Source organism: Oncorhynchus masou, unplaced genomic scaffold, assembly GCF_036934945.1.
Source record: "Oncorhynchus masou masou isolate Uvic2021 unplaced genomic scaffold, UVic_Omas_1.1 unplaced_scaffold_487, whole genome shotgun sequence".
Lineage (NCBI taxonomy): Eukaryota > Metazoa > Chordata > Actinopteri > Salmoniformes > Salmonidae > Oncorhynchus > Oncorhynchus masou.
This window is the reverse complement of record NW_027011265.1, coordinates 430596-451546: the sequence shown is the minus strand read 5'-3', so window position 1 is coordinate 451546 and position 20951 is coordinate 430596. Positions and strand designations below refer to the sequence as shown.

At 42.2% G+C, this 20951-nt stretch overlaps 1 protein-coding gene across 25 annotated transcripts in view; it reads right to left on the bottom strand.

Annotated features, from left to right (window-relative positions):
• LOC135535382 (butyrophilin subfamily 1 member A1-like) overlaps positions 1-20951 on the bottom strand; it is a 154508-nt gene that overhangs the window by 89620 nt on the left and 43937 nt on the right. The window contains exons 1-2 of one of the 25 annotated variants that reach the window (XM_064962059.1): positions 11754-11900; positions 8883-8903 (exon numbers count right to left, since the gene is read on the bottom strand). The exons of the other annotated variants lie outside the window; for them this stretch is intronic. Of the exons in view, the coding sequence (XP_064818131.1) occupies positions 8883-8903; positions 11754-11880 (148 nt within the window). The 5' untranslated portion in view covers positions 11881-11900. Of the gene's footprint in view, positions 1-8882; positions 8904-11753; positions 11901-20951 lie in introns of those variants that run through there. 25 annotated transcript variants of the gene reach the window in all.

Genomic DNA, 20951 nt, shown 5'->3' with positions numbered 1-20951 from the left:
CATAGACAGAGACGAACATAGACAGAGACGAACATAGACAGAGACGAACATAGACAGAGACGAACATAGACAGAGACGAACATGGACAGAGACAGAGACGAACATGGACAGAGACAGAGACGAACATGGACAGAGACAGAGACGAACAGAGACAGAGACGAACAGAGACAGAGACGAACATAGACAGAGACAGAGACGAACATAGACAGAGACGAACATAGACAGAGACAGAGACGAACATAGACAGAGACGAACAGAGACAGAGACGAACATAGACAGAGACGAACAGAGACAGAGACAGAACAACATAGACAGAACATAGACAGAGACGAACATAGACAGAGACGAACATAGACAGAGACAGAGACGAACATAGACAGAGACGAACATAGACAGAGACGAACAGAGACAGAGACACAGAGACAGAGACAGAGACAGACACGAACAGAGACAGACACGAACAGAGACAGAGACGAACATAGACAGAGACGAACATAGACAGAGACGAACAGAGACAGAGACGAACATAGACAGAGACAGAGACGAACAGAGACAGAGACGAACATAGACAGAGACGAACATAGACAGAGACGAACATAGACAGAGACGAACATAGACAGAGACGAACATAGACAGAGACAGAGACGAACATAGACAGAGACAGAGAACATAGACAGAGACAGAGACGAACATAGACAGAGACAGAGACGAACAGAGACAGACACGAACAGAGACAGAATAGAGATAGACAGAGACAGACACGAACATAGACAGAGACAGAGACGAACAGAGACAGAGACAGAGAACAACAGAGACAGAGACGAACATAGACAGAGACGAACATAGACAGAGACGAACATAGACAGAGACAGAGACAGAGACGAACATAGACAGAGACGAACATAGACAGAGACAAACATAGACAGAGACGAACATAGACAGAGACGATAGACAGAGACAGAGACGAACATAGACAGAGACAGAGACGAACATAGACAGAGACGAACATAGACAGAGACGGAGACGAACATAGACAGAGACAGAGACGAACATAGACAGAGACGAACATAGACAGAGACGAACATAGACAGAGACGAACATAGACAGAGACGAACATAGACAGAGACGAACATAGACAGAGACGAACATAGACAGAGACGAACATAGACAGAGACAGAGACGAACATAGACAGAGACGAACATAGACAGACAGAGACAGACATGAGACATAGACAACAGAGACGAACAGAGACAGAGACGAACAGAGACAGAGACGAACAGAGACAGAGACGAACAGAGACAGGGACAGAGACGAACAGAGACAGAGACGAACAGAGACAGAGACGAACATAGACAGAGACGAACATAGACAGAGACAGAGACGAACATAGACAGAGACGAACATAGACAGAGACGAACAGAGACAGACACGAACAGAGACAGACACGAACAGAGACAGACACGAACAGAGACAGACACGAAGAGAGACAGAGACGAACATAGACAGAGACGAACATAGACAGAGACGAACATAGACAGAGACAGAGACGAACATAGACAGAGACAGAGACGAACATAGACGGAGACGAACAGAGACAGACACTATCATAGACAGAGATAGAGACGAACATAGACAGAGAAGAACATAGACAGAGACGAACATAGACAGAGACGAACATAGACAGAGACAGAGACGAACATAGACAGAGACGAACATAGACAGAGACGAACAGAGACAGACACGAACAGAGACAGACACGAACAGAGACAGACACGAACAGAGACAGACACGAACAGAGACAGACACGAACAGAGACAGACACGAAGAGAGACAGAGACAGAGACGAACATAGACAGAGACGAACATAGACAGAGACAGAGACGAACATAGACAGAGACAGAGACGAACATAGACAGAGACGGAGACGAACATAGACAGAGACGGAGACGAACATAGACAGAGACGGAGACGAACATAGACAGAGACGAACATAGACAGAGACAGAGACGAACATAGACAGAGACAGACACGATCATAGACAGAGACGAACAGAGACAGAGACGAACATAGACAGAAACGAACATAGACAGAGACGAACATAGACAGAGACGAACATAGACAGAGACGAACATAGACAGAGACAGAGACGAACATAGACAGAGACAGAGACGAACATAGACAGAGACGAACATAGACAGAGACAGAGACGAACATAGACAGAGACAGAGACGAACATAGACAGAGACGAACATAGACAGAGACGAACATAGACAGAGACGAACATAGACAGAGACGAACATAGACAGAGACGAACAGAGACAGACACGAACAGACAGAGACAGACACGATCATAGACAGAGACAGAGACGAACATAGAAAGACACGAACAGAGACAGAGACAGACACGATCATAGACAGAGACAGACACGAACATAGACAGAGACAGACACGATCATAGACAGAGACAGAGACGAACATAGACGGAGACGAACAGAGACAGACACGATCATAGACAGAGATAGAGACGAACATAGACAGAGAAGAACATAGACAGAGACGAACATAGACAGAGACGAACATAGACAGAGACGAACATAGACAGAGACAGAGACGAACATAGACAGAGACGAACATAGACAGAGACGAACAGAGACAGACACGAACAGAGACAGACACGAACAGAGACAGACACGAACAGAGACAGACACGAACAGAGACAGACACGAACAGAGACAGAGAAGAACATAGACAGAGACGAACATAGACAGAGACAGAGACGAACATAGACAGAGACAGAGACGAACATAGACAGAGACGAACATAGACAGAGACGAACATAGACAGAGACGAACATAGACAGAGACGAACATAGACAGAGATGAACATAGACAGAGACGAACATAGACAGAGACAGAGACGAACATAGACAGAGACGAACATAGACAGAGACGAACATAGACAGAGACGAACAGAGACAGAGACGAACATAGACAGAGACGAACATAGACAGAGACGAACATAGACAGAGACGAACATAGACAGAGATGAACATGGACAGAGACAGAGACGAACATGGACAGAGACAGAGACGAACATAGACAGAGACAGAGACGAACAGAGACAGAGACGAACAGAGACAGAGACGAACATAGACAGAGACAGAGACGAACATAGACAGAGACGAACATAGACAGAGACAGAGACGAACATAGACAGAGACGAACAGAGACAGAGACGAACATAGACAGAGACGAACATAGACAGAGACGAACATAGACAGAGACGAACAGAGACAGAGACGAACATAGACAGAGACAGAGACGAACATAGACAGAGACGAACATAGACAGAGACGAACATAGACAGAGACGAACATAGACAGAAACGAACATAGACAGAGACGAACATAGACAGAGACGAACATAGACAGAGACGAACATAGACAGAGACAGAGACGAACATAGACAGAGACAGAGACGAACATAGACAGAGACGAACATAGACAGAGACGAACATAGACAGAGACAGAGACGAACATAGACAGAGACGAACATAGACAGAGACGAACATAGACAGAGACGAACATAGACAGAGACGAACAGAGACAGACACGAACAGACAGAGACAGACACGATCATAGACAGAGACAGAGACGAACATAGACAGACACGAACAGAGACAGAGACAGACACGATCATAGACAGAGACAGACACGAACATAGACAGAGACAGAGACGAACATAGACGGAGACGAACAGAGACGACACATCAGACAGAGACGAACATAGACAGAGACAGAGACAGAGACGAACAGAGACAGACACGAACAGAGACAGACACGAACAGAGACAGACACGAACAGAGACAGACACGAACAGAGACAGACACGAACAGAGACCGACACGAACAGAGACCGACACGAACAGAGACAGACACGAACAGAGACAGACACGAACAGAGACAGACACGAACATAGACAGAGACAGAGACGAACATAGACAGAGACGAACATAGACAGAGACGAACATAGACAGAGACAGAGACGAACATAGACAGAGACGAACATAGACAGAGACAGAGACGAACATAGACAGAGACGGAGACGAATATAGACAGAGACGAACATAGACAGAGACGAACATAGACAGAGACGAACATAGACAGAGACGAACATAGACAGAGACAGAGACGAACATAGACAGAGACAGAGACGAACATAGACAGAGACGAACAGAGACAGAGACGAACAGAGACAGAGACGAACATAGACAGAGACGAACATAGACAGAGACGAACATAGACAGAGACGAACATAGACAGAGACGAACATAGACAGAGACGAACATGGACAGAGACGAACATGGACAGAGACGAACATGGACAGAGACAGAGACGAACATGGACAGAGACAGAGACGAACAGAGACAGAGACGAACAGAGACAGAGACGAACATAGACAGAGACAGAGACGAACATAGACAGAGACGAACATAGACAGAGACAGAGACGAACATAGACAGAGACGAACAGAGACAGAGACGAACATAGACAGAGACGAACATAGACAGAGACGAACATAGACAGAGGCGAACATAGACAGAGACGAACATAGACAGAGACGAACATAGACAGAGACAGACGAACATAGACAGAGACGAACATAGACAGAGACGAACAGAGACAGAGACGAACAGAGACAGACACGAACAGAGACAGACACGAACAGAGACAGACACGAACAGAGACAGAGAAGAACATAGACAGAGAAGAACATAGACAGAGAAGAACAGAGACAGAGACGAACATAGACAGAGACAGAGACGAACAGAGACAGAGACGAACATAGACAGAGACGAACATAGACAGAGACGAACATAGACAGAGACGAACATAGACAGAGACAGAGACGAACATAGACAGAGACAGAGACGAACATAGACAGAGACAGAGACGAACATAGACAGAGACGGAGACGAACATAGACAGAGACGAACATAGACAGAGACGAACATAGACAGAGACGAACATAGACAGAGACGAACATAGACAGAGACGAACATAGACAGAGACAGAGACTAACATAGACAGAGACGAACAGAGACAGAGACGAACAGACAGAGACGAACAGAGACAGAGACGAACATAGACAGAGACGAACATAGACAGAGACGAACATAGACAGAGACGAACATGGACAGAGACAGAGACGAACATGGACAGAGACAGAGACGAACATGGACAGAGACAGAGACGAACATGGACAGAGACAGAGACGAACATGGACAGAGACAGAGACGAACATAGACAGAGACAGAGACGAACATAGACAGAGACAGAGAAGAACAGAGACAGAGACAGAGACGAACAGAGACAGAGACGAACATAGACAGAGACAGAGACGAACAGAGACAGAGACGAACATAGACAGAGACAGAGACGAACATAGACAGAGACAGAGACGAACATAGACAGAGACAGAGACGAACATAGACAGAGACAGAGACGAACATAGACAGAGACGAACATAGACAGAGACGAACATAGACAGAGACGGACAGAGACAGAGACGAACATAGACAGAGACAGAGACGAACATAGACAGAGACAGAGACGAACATAGACAGAGAATGAGACGAACAGAGACAGAGACAGAGACGAACAGAGACAGAGACAGAGACGAACATAGACAGAGACGAACATAGACAGAGACGAACATAGACAGAGACGAACATAGACAGAGACGAACATAGACAGAGACGAACATAGACAGAGACAGAGATGAACATAGACAGAGACAGAGATGAACATAGACAGAGACAGAGACGAACATAGACAGAGACGAACATAGACAGAGACGAACATAGACAGAGACAGAGACGAACATAGACAGAGACAGAGACGAACATAGACAGAGACAGAGACGAACATAGACAGAGACAGAGACGAACATAGACATAGACAGAGACGAACATAGACAGAGACAGAGACGAACATAGACAGAGACAGAGACGAACATAGACAGAGACGAACATAGACAGAGACAGAGACGAACAGAGACAGAGACAGAGACGAACATAGACAGAGACGAACATAGACAGAGACGAACATAGACAGAGACGAACATAGACAGAGACGAACATAGACAGAGACGAACATAGACAGAGACAGAGATGAACATAGACAGAGACAGAGATGAACATAGACAGAGACAGACACGAACAGAGACAGAGAAGAACATAGACAGAGAAGAACATAGACAGAGAAGAACAGAGACAGAGACGAACATAGACAGAGACAGAGACGAACAGAGACAGAGACGAACATAGACAGAGACGAACATAGACAGAGACGAACATAGACAGAGACGAACATAGACAGAGACAGAGACGAACATAGACAGAGACAGAGACGAACATAGACAGAGACAGAGACGAACATAGACAGAGACAGAGACGAACATAGACAGAGACGAACATAGACAGAGACGAACATAGACAGAGACGAACATAGACAGAGACGAACAGAGACAGAGACGAACATAGACAGAGACGAACATAGACAGAGACGAACATAGACAGAGACAGAGACTAACATAGACAGAGACGAACAGAGACAGAGACGAACAGAGAGAGACGAACAGAGACAGAGACGAACATAGACAGAGACGAACATAGACAGAGACGAACATAGACAGAGACGAACATGGACAGAGACAGAGACGAACATGGACAGAGACAGAGACGAACATGGACAGAGACAGAGACGAACATGGACAGAGACAGAGACGAACATGGACAGAGACAGAGACGAACATAGACAGAGACAGAGAAGAACAGAGACAGAGACAGAGAAGAACAGAGACAGAGACAGAGACGAACAGAGACAGAGACAGAGACGAACATAGACAGAGACAGAGACGAACAGAGACAGAGACGAACATAGACAGAGACAGAGACGAACATAGACAGAGACAGAGACGAACATAGACAGAGACAGAGACGAACATAGACAGAGACAGAGACGAACATAGACAGAGACGAACATAGACAGAGACGAACATAGACAGAGACGGACAGAGACAGAGACGAACATAGACAGAGACAGAGACGAACATAGACAGAGACAGAGACGAACATAGACAGAGACAGAGACGAACAGAGACAGAGACAGAGACGAACAGACAGAGACAGAGACGAACATAGACAGAGACGAACATAGACAGAGACGAACATAGACAGAGACGAACATAGACAGAGACGAACATAGACAGAGACGAACATAGACAGAGACAGAGATGAACATAGACAGAGACAGAGATGAACATAGACAGAGACAGAGACGAACATAGACAGAGACGAACATAGACAGAGACGAACATAGACAGAGACAGAGACGAACATAGACAGAGACAGAGACGAACATAGACAGAGACAGAGACGAACATAGACAGAGACAGAGACGAACATAGACATAGACAGAGACGAACATAGACAGAGACAGAGACGAACATAGACAGACAGAGACGAACATAGACAGAGACGAACATAGACAGAGACAGAGACGAACATAGACAGGGACAGAGACGAACATAGACAGAGACAAAGACGAACATAGACAGAGACAGAGACGTACATAGACAGAGACGAACAGAGACAGAGACAAACATAGACAGAGACAGAGACGAACAGACAGAGACGAACAGAGACAGAGACGAACATAGACAGAGACGAACATAGACAGAGACGAACATAGACAGAGACGAACATAGACAGAGACGAACATAGACAGAGACGAACATAGACAGAGACGAACATAGACAGAGACGAACATAGACAGAGACGAACATAGACAGAGACGAACATAGACAGAGACGAACAGAGACAGAGACGAACATAGACAGAGACGAACATAGACAGAGACGAACATAGACAGAGACAGAGACGAACATAGACAGAGACGAACATAGACAGAGACGAACATAGACGAACATAGACGAACAGAGACGAACAGAGACTAACAGAGACGAACAGAGACGAACAGACACGAACAGAGACAGACACGAACATAGACAGACACGAACATAGACAGACACGAACATAGACAGACACGAACATAGACAGACACGAACATAGACAGACACGAACAGACATAGACAGAGACGAACATAGACAGGGACGAACATAGACAGGGACGAACATAGACAGGGACGAACATAGACAGAGACGAACATAGACAGAGACAGAGATGAACATAGACAGAGACAGAGACGAACATAGACAGAGACAGAGATGAACATAGACAGAGACAGAGATGAACATAGACAGAGACGAACATAGACAGGGACGAACATAGACAGGGACGAACATAGACAGAGACGAACATAGACAGAGATGAACATAGACAGAGACAGAGATGAACATACGACAGAGACGAACATAGACAGAGATAGAGACGAACATAGACAGAGACGAACATAGACAGAGACGAACATAGACGAACATAGACGAACAGAGACGAACAGAGACTAACAGAGACGAACAGAGACAGAGACAGAGACGAACATAGACAGAGACGAACATAGACAGGGACGAACATAGACAGGGACGAACATAGACAGAGACGAACATAGACAGAGACAGAGATGAACATAGACAGAGACAGAGATGAACATACGACAGAGACGAACATAGACAGAGACAGAGACGAACATAGACAGAGACGAACATAGACAGAGACGAACAGAGACAGACAGAGACAGAGACGAACATAGACAGAGACAGAGACGAACATAGACAGAGACGAACATAGACAGACAGAGACAGAGACGAACATAGACAGACAGACAGACAGACAGACACAAAAAAAAAAAAAAACTACTTACAAAGGTAAAGTTCACTTGAATCTGTGGATAAAAAAAAACAGATAATCAGTAGAGGACTGGTCACCCCTCAGAGCCTGGTTCCTCTGGTCTACCCAGTACAGCCAGAAGAGGACTGGTCACCCCTCAGAGCCTGGTTCCTCTGGTCTACCCAGTACAGCCAGTAGAGGACTGGTCACCCCTCAGAGCCTGGTTCCTCTGGTCTACCCAGTACAGCCAGAAGAGGACTGGTCACCCCTCAGAGCCTGGTTCCTCTGGTATACCCAGTACAGCCAGTAGAGGACTGGTCACCCCTCAGAGCCTGGTTCCTCTGGTCTACCCAGTACAGCCAGTAGAGGACTGGTCACCCCTCAGAGCCTGGTTCCTCTCTACCCAGTACAGCCAGTAGAGGACTGGTCACCTCTAAGAGCCTGGTTCCTCTGGTATACCCAGTACAGCCAGAAGAGGACTGGTCACCCCTCAGAGCCTGGTTCCTCTGGTATACCCAGTACAGCCAGTAGAGGACTGGTCACCTCTCAGAGCCTGGTTCCTCTGGTCTACCCAGTACAGCCAGAAGAGGACTGGTCACCCCTCAGAGCCTGGTTCCTCTCTACCCAGTACAGCCAGTAGAGGACTGGTCACCCCTCAGAGCCTGATTCCTCTCTACCCAGTACAGCCAGTAGAGGACTGGTCACCCCTCAGAGCCTGATTCCTCTCTCCCCAGTACAGCCAGTAGAGGACTGGTCACCCCTCAGAGCCTGGTTCCTCTGGTCTACCCAGTACAGCCAGTAGAGGACTGGTCACCCCTCAGAGCCGGGTTCCTCTGGTCTACCCAGTACAGCCAGTAGAGGACTGGTCACCCCTCAGAGCCTGGTTCCTCTCTACCCAGTACAGCCAGTAGAGGGTTGGTCACCCCTCAGAGCCTGGTTCCTCTGGTCTACCCAGTACAGCCAGTAGAGGGTTGGTCACCCCTCAGAGCCTGGTTCCTCTGGTCTACCCAGTACAGCCAGTAGAGGACTGGTCACCCCTCAGAGCCTGGTTCCTCTCTACCCAGTACAGCCAGTAGAGGGTTGGTCACCCCTCAGAGCCTGGTTCCTCTGGTCTACCCAGTACAGCCAGTAGAGGACTGGTCACCCCTCAGAGCCTGATTCCTCTGGTCTACCCAGTACAGCCAGTAGAGGACTGGTCACTCCTCAGAGCCTGCTTCCTCTGGTCTACCCAGTACAGCCAGTACAGGACTGGTAACCCCTCAGAGCCTGGTTCCTCTCTACCCAGTACAGCCAGTAGAGGACTGGTCCCTCCTCAGAGCCTGGTTCCTCTGGTCTACCCAGTACAGCCAGTAGAGGACTGGTCACCCCTCAGAGCCTGGTTCCTCTCTACCCAGTACAGCCAGTAGAGGACTGGTCACCCCTCAGAGCCTGGTTCCTCTGGTCTACCCAGTACAGCCACTAGAGGACTGGTCCCCCCTCAGAGCCTGGTTCCTCTGGTCTACCCAGTACAGCCAGTAGAGGACTGGTCACCCCTCAGAGCCTGGTTCCTCTCTACCCAGTACAGCCAGTAGAGGACTGGTCACCCCTCAGAGCCTGGTTCCTCTGGTCTACCCAGTACAGCCAGTAGAGGACTGGTCATCCCTCAGAGCCTGGTTCCTCTCTACCCAGTACAGCCAGTAGAGGACTGGTCACCCCTCAGAGCCTGGTTCCTCTCTACCCAGTACAGCCAGTAGAGGACGGGTCACCCCTCAGAGCCTGGTTCCTCTGGTCTACCCAGTACAGCCAGTAGAGAACTGGTCAACCCTCAGAGCCTGGTTCCTCTCTACCCAGTACAGCCAGTAGAGAACTGGTCACCCCTCAGAGCCTGGTTCCTCTGGTCTACCCAGTACAGCCAGTAGAGAACTGGTCAACCCTCAGAGCCTGGTTCCTCTCTACCCAGTACAGCCAGTAGAGAACTGGTCACCCCTCAGAGCCTGGTTCCTCTGGTCTACCCAGTACAGCCAGTAGAGGACTGGTCACCCCTCAGAGCCTGGTTCCTCTCTATCCAGTACAGCCAGTAGAGAACTGGTCACCCCTCAGAGCCTGGTTCCTCTGGTCTAACCAGTACAGCCAGTAGAGGACTGGTCACCACACAGAGCCTGGTTTATATTCCAGTGATATGTGACCAGAGGTAGAGAGGTTCTTACCCAGGTGATAGACTAGATAAGGTTTATATTCCAGTGATATGTAACCAGAGGTAGAGAGGTTCTTACCCAGGTGATAGACTAGATAAGGTTTATATTCCAGTGATATGTACCCAGAGGTAGAGGTTCTTACCAGGTGATAGATTAGATAAGGTTTATATTCCAGTGATATGTAACCAGAGGTAGAGAGGTTCTTACCCAGGTGATAGACTAGATAAGGTTTATATTCCAGTGATATGTACCCAGAGGTAGAGAGGTTCTTACCCAGGTGATAGATTAGATAAGGTTTATATTCCAGTGATATGTAACCAGAGGTAGAGAGGTTCTTACCCAGGTGATAGACTAGATAAGGTTTATATTCCAGTGATATGTAACCAGAGGTAGAGAGGTTCTTACCCAGGTGATAGACTAGATAAGGTTTATATTCCAGTGATATGTAACCAGAGGTAGAGAGGTTCTTACCCAGGTGATAGACTAGATAAGGTTTATATTCCAGTGATATGTGACCAGAGGTAGAGGTTCTTACCCAGGTGATAGACTAGATAAGGTTTATATTCCAGTGATATGTGACCAGAGGTAGAGGTTCTTACCCAGGTGATAGACTAGATAAGGTTTATATTCCAGTGATATGTAACCAGAGGTAGAGAGGTTCTTACCCAGGTGATAGACTAGATAAGGTTTATATTCCAGTGATATGTAACCAGAGGTAGAGAGGTTCTTACCCAAGTCTCTGACAAGGTTAGATTCCAGATCCAGGAGAATCCTGTAAAAGTCTAATTTCACACTTCTTGAGTCTTCTGCTTCTTCTAGGACCTGGTACAACTGTCTCATCTGGTCCTGGCTGGTCATCTGTTTAATCCTGGTGTCACAGTACACTGTAGAACAAGAGGACATTACTAGTCAGGTTAGATGTAGAGTTATATACTGTAGAACAAGAGGACATTACTAGTCAGGTTAGATGTAGAGGACATTACTAGTCAGGTTAGATGTAGAGTTATATACTGTAGAACAAGAGGACATTACTAGTCAGGTTAGATGTAGAGGACATTACTAGTCAGGTTAGATGTAGAGTTATATACTGTAGAACAAGAGGACATTACTAGTCAGGTTAGATGTAGAGGACATTACTAGTCAGGTTAGATGTAGAGGACATTACTAGTCAGGTTAGATGTAGAGTTATATACTGTAGAACAAGAGGACATTACTAGTCAGGTTAGATGTAGAGTTATATACTGTAGAACAAGAGGACATTACTAGTCAGGTTAGGTTAGATGTAGAACAAGGGACATTACTAGTCAGGTTAGATGTAGAGTTATATACTGTAGAACAAGAGGACATTACTAGTCAGGTTAGATGTAGAGTTATATTACTGTAGAACAAGTAGACATTACTAGTCAGGTTAGATAGATGTAGAACAAGGACATTACTAGTCAGGTTAGATGTAGAGTTATATACTGTAGAACAAGAGGACATTACTAGTCAGGTTAGATGTAGAGTTATATACTGTAGAACAAGAGGACATTATAGTCAGGTTAGATGTAGAGGACATTACTAGTCAGGTTAGATGTAGAGTTATATACTGTAGAACAAGAGGACATTACTAGTCAGGTTAGATGTAGAGGACATTACTAGTCAGGTTAGATGTAGAGTTATATACTGTAGAACAAGAGGACATTACTAGTCAGGTTAGATGTAGAACAAGAGGACATTACTAGTCAGGTTAGATTATATACTGTAGAGAGGACATTACTAGTCAGGTTAGATGTAGAGTTATATACTGTAGAACAAGAGGACATTACTAGTCAGGTTAGATGTAGAGTTATATACTGTAGAACAAGAGGACATTACTAGTCAGGTTAGATGTAGAGGACATTACTAGTCAGGTTAGATGTAGAGTTATATACTGTAGAACAAGAGGACATTACTAGTCAGGTTAGATGTAGAGTTATATACTGATAGAACAAGAGGACATTACTAGTCAGGTTAGATGTAGAGTTATATACTGTAGAACAAGAGGACATTACTAGTCAGGTTAGATGTAGAGGACATTACTAGTCAGGTTAGATGTAGAGTTATATACTGTAGAACAAGAGGACATTACTAGTCAGGTTAGATGTAGAGTTATATACTGTAGAACAAGAGGACATTACTAGTCAGGTTAGATGTAGAGGACATTACTAGTCAGGTTAGATGTAGAGTTATTACTGTAGAACAATATAGGAGAACAAGAGGACATTACTAGTCAGGTTAGATGTAGAGTTATATACTGTAGTCATTACTAGTCAGGTTAGATGTAGAGTTATATACTGTAGAACAAGAGGACATTACTAGTCAGGTTAGATGTAGAGTAGAACAAGGACAAGGAGGTTACTAGTCAGGTTAGATGTAGAGTTATATACTGTACTAGTCAGGTTAGATGTAGAGTTATATACTGTAGAACAAGAGGACATTACTAGTCAGGTTAGATGTAGAGTTATATACTGTAGAACAAGAGGACATTACTAGTCAGGTTAGATGTAGAGTTATATACTGTAGAACAAGAGGACATTACTAGTCAGGTTAGATGTAGAGGACGTTACTAGTCAGGTTAGATGTAGAGTTATATACTGTAGAACAAGAGGACATTACTTAGATGTAGAGTTATATACAGAACAAGAGGACATTACTAGTCAGGTTAGATGTAGAGTTATATACTGTAGAACAAGAGGACATTACTAGTCAGGTTAGATGTAGAGGACATTACTAGTCAGGTTAGATGTAGAGTTATATACTGTAGAACAAGAGGACATTACTAGTCAGGTTAGATGTAGAGTTATATTATTACTAGTCAGGTTAGATACTGTAGATGTAGAGGACATTACTATCAGGTTAGATGTAGAGGACATTAGAACAAGAGGACATTACTAGTCAGGTTAGATGTAGAGTTATATACTGTAGAACAAGAGGACATTACTAGTCAGGTTAGATGTAGAGTTATATACTGTAGAACAAGAGGACATTACTAGTCAGGTTAGATGTAGAGTTATATACTGTAGAACAAGAGGACATTACTAGTCAGGTTAGATGTAGAGTTATATACTGTAGAACAAGAGGACATTATAGTCAGGTTAGATGTAGAGTTACATAGTGTAGAACAAGAGGACATTACTAGTCAGGTTAGATGTAGAACAAGGACATTACTAGTCAGGTTAGATGTAGAGTTATATACTGTTAGAACAAGAGGACATTACTAGTCAGGTTAGATGTAGAGGACATTACTAGTCAGGTTAGATGTAGAGTTATATACTGTAGAACAAGAGGACATTACTAGTCAGGTTAGATGTAGAGGACATTACTAGTCAGGTTAGATGTAGAGTTATATACTGTAGAACAAGAGGACATTACTAGTCAGGTTAGATGTAGAGTTATATACTGTAGAACAAGAGGACATTACTAGTCAGGTTAGATGTAGAGGACATTACTAGTCAGGTTAGATGTAGAGTTATATACTGTAGAACAAGAGGACATTACTAGTCAGGTTAGATGTAGAGGACATTACTAGTCAGTCATTACTAGTCAGGTTAGATGTAGAGTTATATACTGTAGAACAAGAGGACATTACTAGTCAGGTTAGATGTAGAGGACATTACTAGTCAGTTAGATGTAGGTTATATCAGGTTAGATGTTATATACTGGTTAGAACAAGAGGACATTACTAGTCAGGTTAGATGTAGAGGACATTAGGACTAGTCAGGTTAGATGTAGAGTTATATACTGTAGAACAAGAGGACATTACTAGTCAGGTTAGATGTAGAGTTATATACTGTAGAACAAGAGGACATTACTAGTCAGGTTAGATGTAGAGTTATATACTGTAGAACAAGAGGACATTACTAGTCAGGTTAGATGTAGAGTTATATACTGTAGAACAAGAGGACATTACTAGTCAGGTTAGATGTAGAGTTATATACTGTAGAACAAGAGGACATTACTAGTCAGGTTAGATGTAGAGTTATATACTGTAGAACAAGAGGACATTACTAGTCAGGTTAGATGTAGAGTTATATACTGTAGAACAAGAGGACATTACTAGTCAGGTTAGATGTAGAGGACATTACTAGTCAGGTTAAGAGGACATTACTAGTCAGGTTAGATGTAGAGGACATTACTAGTCAGGTTAGATGTAGAGTTATATACTGTAGAACAAGAGGACATTACTAGTCAGGTTAGATGTAGAGGACATATACTGTAGAACAAGATGTATTACTAGTTATATAGGTTAGATGTAGAGGACATTACTAGTCAGGTTAGATGTAGAGTTATATACTGTAGAGGACATTACTAGTCAGGTTAGATGTAGAGTTATATACTGTAGAACAAGAGGACATTACTAGTCAGGTTAGATGTAGAGGACATTACTAGTCAGGTTAGATGTAGAGTTATATACTGTAGAACAAGAGGACATTACTAGTCAGGTTAGATGTAGAGTTATATACTGTAGAACAAGAGGACATTACTAGTCAGGTTAGATGTAGAGGACATTACTAGTCAGGTTAGATGTAAGAGGACATTACTACTAGTCAGGTTAGATGTAGAGGACATAGATGTAGAGTTATATACTGACATTACTAGTCAGGTTAGATGTAGAGTTATATACTGTAGAACAAGAGGACATTACTAGTCAGGTTAGATGTAGAGTTATATACTTAGATGTAGAGTTATTACTAGTCAGGTTAGAGGACATTACTAGTCAGGTTAGATGTAGAGTTATATTACTAGTCAGGTTAGATGATGTAAGAGGACATTACTAGTCAGGTTAGATGTAGAGTTATATACTGTAGAACAAGAGGACATTACTAGTCAGGTTAGATGTAGAGTTATATACTGTAGAACAAGAGGACATTACTAGTCAGGTTAGATGTAGAGTTATTACTAGTCAGGTTAGATGTAGAGTTATATACTGTAGAACAAGAGGACATTACTAGTCAGGTTAGATGTAGAGTAGAACAAGAGGACATTACTAGTCAGGTTAGATGTAGAGTTATATACTGTAGAACAAGAGGACATTACTAGTCAGGTTAGATGTAGAGTTATATACTGTAGAACAAGAGGACATTACTAGTCAGGTTAGATGTAGAGGACATTACTAGTCAGGTTAGATGTAGAGTTATATACTGTAGAACAAGAGGACATTACTAGTCAGGTTAGATGTAGAGTTATATACTGTAGAACAAGAGGACATTACTAGTCAGGTTAGATGTAGAGGACATTACTAGTCAGGTTAGATGTAGAGTTATATACTGTAGAACAAGAGGACATTACTAGTCAGGTTAGATGTAGAGTTATATACTGTAGAACAAGAGGACATTACTAGTCAGGTTAGATGTAGAGTTATAGTCAGGTTAGATAGAGTTACAAGAGGACATTACTAGTCAGGTTAGATGGAGTTATATACTGTAGAACAAGAGGACATTACTAGTCAGGTTAGATGTAGAGTTATATACTGTAGAACAAGAGGACATTACTAGTCAGGTTAGATGTAGAGTTATATACTGTAGAACAAGAGGACATTACTAGTCAGGTTAGATGTAGAGTTATATACTGTAGAACAAGAGGACATTACTAGTCAGGTTAGATGTAGAGTTATATACTGTAGAACAAGAGGACATTACTAGTCAGGTTAGATGTAGAGTTATATACTGTAGAACAAGAGGACAAGAGGACATTACTAGTCAGGTTAGATGTAGAGGACATTACTAGTCAGGTTAGATGTAGAGTTATATACTAGTAGAACAAGAGGACATTACTAGTCAGGTTAGATGTAGAGGACATTACTAGTCAGGTTAGATGTAGAGTTATATACTGTAGAACAAGAGGACATTACTAGTCAGGTTAGATGTAGAGTTATATACTGTAGAACAAGAGGACATTACTAGTCAGGTTAGATGTAGAGTTATATACTGTAGAACAAGAGGACATTACTAGTCAGGTTAGATGTAGAGGACATTACTAGTCAGGTTAGATGTAGACATTACTAGTCAGGTTAGATGTATTACTAGTCAGGTTAGACAAGATGTACATTATATCAGGTTAGATGTAAGAGGACATTACTAGTCAGGTTAGATGTAGAGTTATATACTGTAGAACAAGAGGACATTACTAGTCAGGTTAGATGTAGATATACTGTAGAACATTACTAGTCAGGTTAGATTAGATGTAGAGTTATATACTGTAGAACAAGAGGACATTACTAGTCAGGTTAGATGTAGAGTTATATACTATACTGTAGAACAAGTCAGGACATTACTAGTCAGGTTAGATGTAGATGTAGAGAACAAGACATTACTAGTCAGGTTAGATGTAGAGTTACTAGTCAGGTTAGATGTAGGACATTACTAGTCAGGTTAACAAGAGGACATTACTAGTCAGGTTAGATGTAGAACAAGAGGACATTACTAGTCAGGTTAGATGTAGAGTTATATACTGTAGAACAAGAGGACATTACTAGTCAGGTTAGATGTAGAGACATTACTAGTCAGGTTAGATGTAGAGGACATTACTAGTCAGGTTAGATGTAGAGTTATATACTGTAGAACAAGAGGACATTACTAGTAGATGGTTATATATGTAGAACAAGAGGACATTACTAGTCAGGTTAGATGTAGAGTTATATACTGTAGAACAAGAGGACATTACTAGTCAGGTTAGATGTAGAGTTATTACTGTAGAACAATGAGTCAGGTTAGATGTAGAGGACATTACTAGTCAGGTTAGATTACTAGTCAGGTTATATACTGTAGAACAAGAGGACATTACTAGTCAGGTTAGATGTAGAGTTATATACTGTAGAACAAGAGGACATTACTAGTCAGGTTAGATGTAGAGTTATATACTGTAGAACAAGAGGACATTACTAGTCAGGTTAGATGTAGAGATGTAGACATTACTAGTCAGGTTAGATGTAGAACAAGAGGACATTACTAGTCAGGTTAGATGTAGAACAAGAGGACATTACTAGTCAGTTAGGTTATACTGTAGAACAAGAGGACATTACTAGTCAGGTTAGATGTAGAGGACATTACTAGTCAGGTTAGATGTAGAGTTATATACTGTAGAACAAGAGGACATTACTAGTCAGGTTAGATGTAGAGTTATATACTGTAGAACAAGAGGACATTACTAGTCAGGTTAGATGTAGAGTTATTACTAGTCAGGTTAGATGTAGGACATTACTAGTCAGGTTAGATGTAGAGGATATCAGGTTAGATGTAGAGGACTTACTAGTCAGGTTAGATGTAGGACATTACTAGTCAGGTTAGATGTAGAGGACATTACTAGTCAGGTTAGATGTAGAGGACATTACTAGTCAGGTTAGATGTAGAGTTATATACTGTAGAACAAGAGGACATTAGAGGACATTACTAGTCAGGTTAGATGTAGAGGACGTTACTAGTCAGGTTAGATGTAGAGGACATTACTAGTCAGGTTAGATGTAGAGTTATATACTGTAGAACAAGAGGACATTACTAGACAGGTTAGATGTAGAGTTATATACTGTAGAACAAGAGGACGTTACTAGACAGGTTAGATGTAGAGTTATATACTGTAGAACAAGAGGACATTACTAGTCAGGTTAGATGTAGAGGACATTACTAGTCAGGTTAGATGTAGAGTTATATACTGAACATTTACTAGTCAGGTTAGATGTAGAGGACATTACTAGTCAGGTTAGATGTAGGACATTACTAGAACAAGATGTAGACATTACTAGTCAGGTTAGTCATTAGATGTAGAGTTATATACTGTAGAACAAGAGGACATTACTAGTCAGGTTAGATGTAGAGTTATATACTGTAGAACAAGAGGACATTACTAGTCAGGTTAGATGTAGAGTTATATACTGTTAACAGTCAGGTCAGGTTAGATGTAGAGGACATTACTAGTCAGGTTAGATGTAGAGTTATATACTGTAGAACAAGAGGACATTACTAGTCAGGTTAGATGTAGAGTTACATTAACAAGAGGACATTACTAGTCAGGTTAGATGTAGAGTTATATACTGTAGAACAAGAGGACATTACTAGTCAGGTTAGATGTAGAGTTATATACTGTTAGAACAAGAGGACATTACTAGTCAGGTTAGATACTGTAGAACAAGAGGACATTACTAGTCAGGTTAGATTACTAGTCAGAGTTATATATACTGTAGAACAAGAGGACATTACTAGTCAGGTTAGATGTAGAGTTATATACTGTAGAACAAGAGGACATTACTAGTCAGGTTAGATGTAGAGTTATATACTTAGAACAAGAGGACATTACTAGTCAGGTTAGATGTAGAGTTATATACTGTAGAACAAGAGGACATTACTAGTCAGGTTAGATGTAGAGTTATATACTGTAGAACAAGAGGACATTACTAGTCAGGTTAGATGTAGAGGACATTACTAGTCAGGTTAGATGTAGAGTTATATACTGTAGAACAAGAGGACATTACTAGTCAGGTTAGATGTAGAGTAGAACAAGAGGACATACTAGTCAGGTTAGATGTAGAGTTATATACTGTAGAACAAGAGGACATTACTAGTCAGGTTAGATGTAGAGGACATTACTAGTCAGGTTAGATGTAGAACAAGAGGACATTACTAGTCAGGTTAGATGTAGAGTTATATAGAACTGTAGAGGTTAGATGTAGAGGACATTACTAGTCAGGTTAGATGTAGAGTTATATACTGTAGAACAAGAGGACATTACTAGTCAGGTTAGATACTGTAGAACAAGAGGACATTACTAGTCAGGTTAGATGTAGAGTTATATACTGTAGAACAAGAGGTCACATTACTAGTCAGGTTAGATGTAGAGTTATATACTGTAGAACAAGAGGACATTACTAGTCAGGTTAGATGTAGAGTTATATACTGTAGAACAAGAGGACATTACTAGTCAGGTTAGATGTAGAGTTATATACTGTAGAACAAGAGGACATTACTAGTCAGGTTAGATGTAGAGGACATTACTAGTCAGGTTAGATGTAGAGTTATATACTGTAGAACAAGAGGACATTACTAGTCAGGTTAGATGTAGAGTTATATACTGTAGAACAAGAGGACATTACTAGTCAGGTTAGATGTAGAGTTATATACTGTATTATACTAGTAGAACAGAGTTAGATGTAGAGGACATTACTAGTCAGGTTAGATGTAGAGGACATTACTAGTCAGGTTAGTTATATACTGTAGAACAAGAGGACATTACTAGTCAGGTTAGATGTAGAGTTATATACTGTAGAACAAGAGGACATTACATTAGTCAGGTTAGATGTAGAGTTATATACTGTAGAACAAGAGGACATTACTAGTCAGGTTAGATGTAGAGTTATATACTGTAGAACAAGAGGACATTACTAGTCAGGTTAGATGTAGAGGATTACTAGAGGACATTACTAGGTTAGATGTAGAGTTATATACTGTAGAACAAGAGGACATTACTAGTCAGGTTAGATTACTAGTCAGAGATTATATACTGTAGAACAAGAGGACATTACTAGTCAGGTTAGATGTAGAACAAGGACATTACTAGTCAGGTTAGATGTAGAGGACATTACTAGTCAGGTTAGATGTAGAGTTATATACTGTAGAACAAGAGGACATTACTAGTCAGGTTAGATGTAGAGTTATAGTCACTTATATAGTAGAACAAGAGGACATTACTAGTCAGGTTAGATGTAGAGTTATATACTGTTAGAACTGTAAGAGGACATTACTAGTCAGGTTAGATGTAGAGGACATTACTAGTACTGTTAGAACAAGAGGACATTACTAGTCAGGTTAGATGTAGAGTTATATACTGTAGAACAAGAGGACATTACTAGTCAGGTTAGATGTAGAGTTATATACTGTAGAACAAGAGGACAGATGTACATTACTAGTCAGGTTAGATGT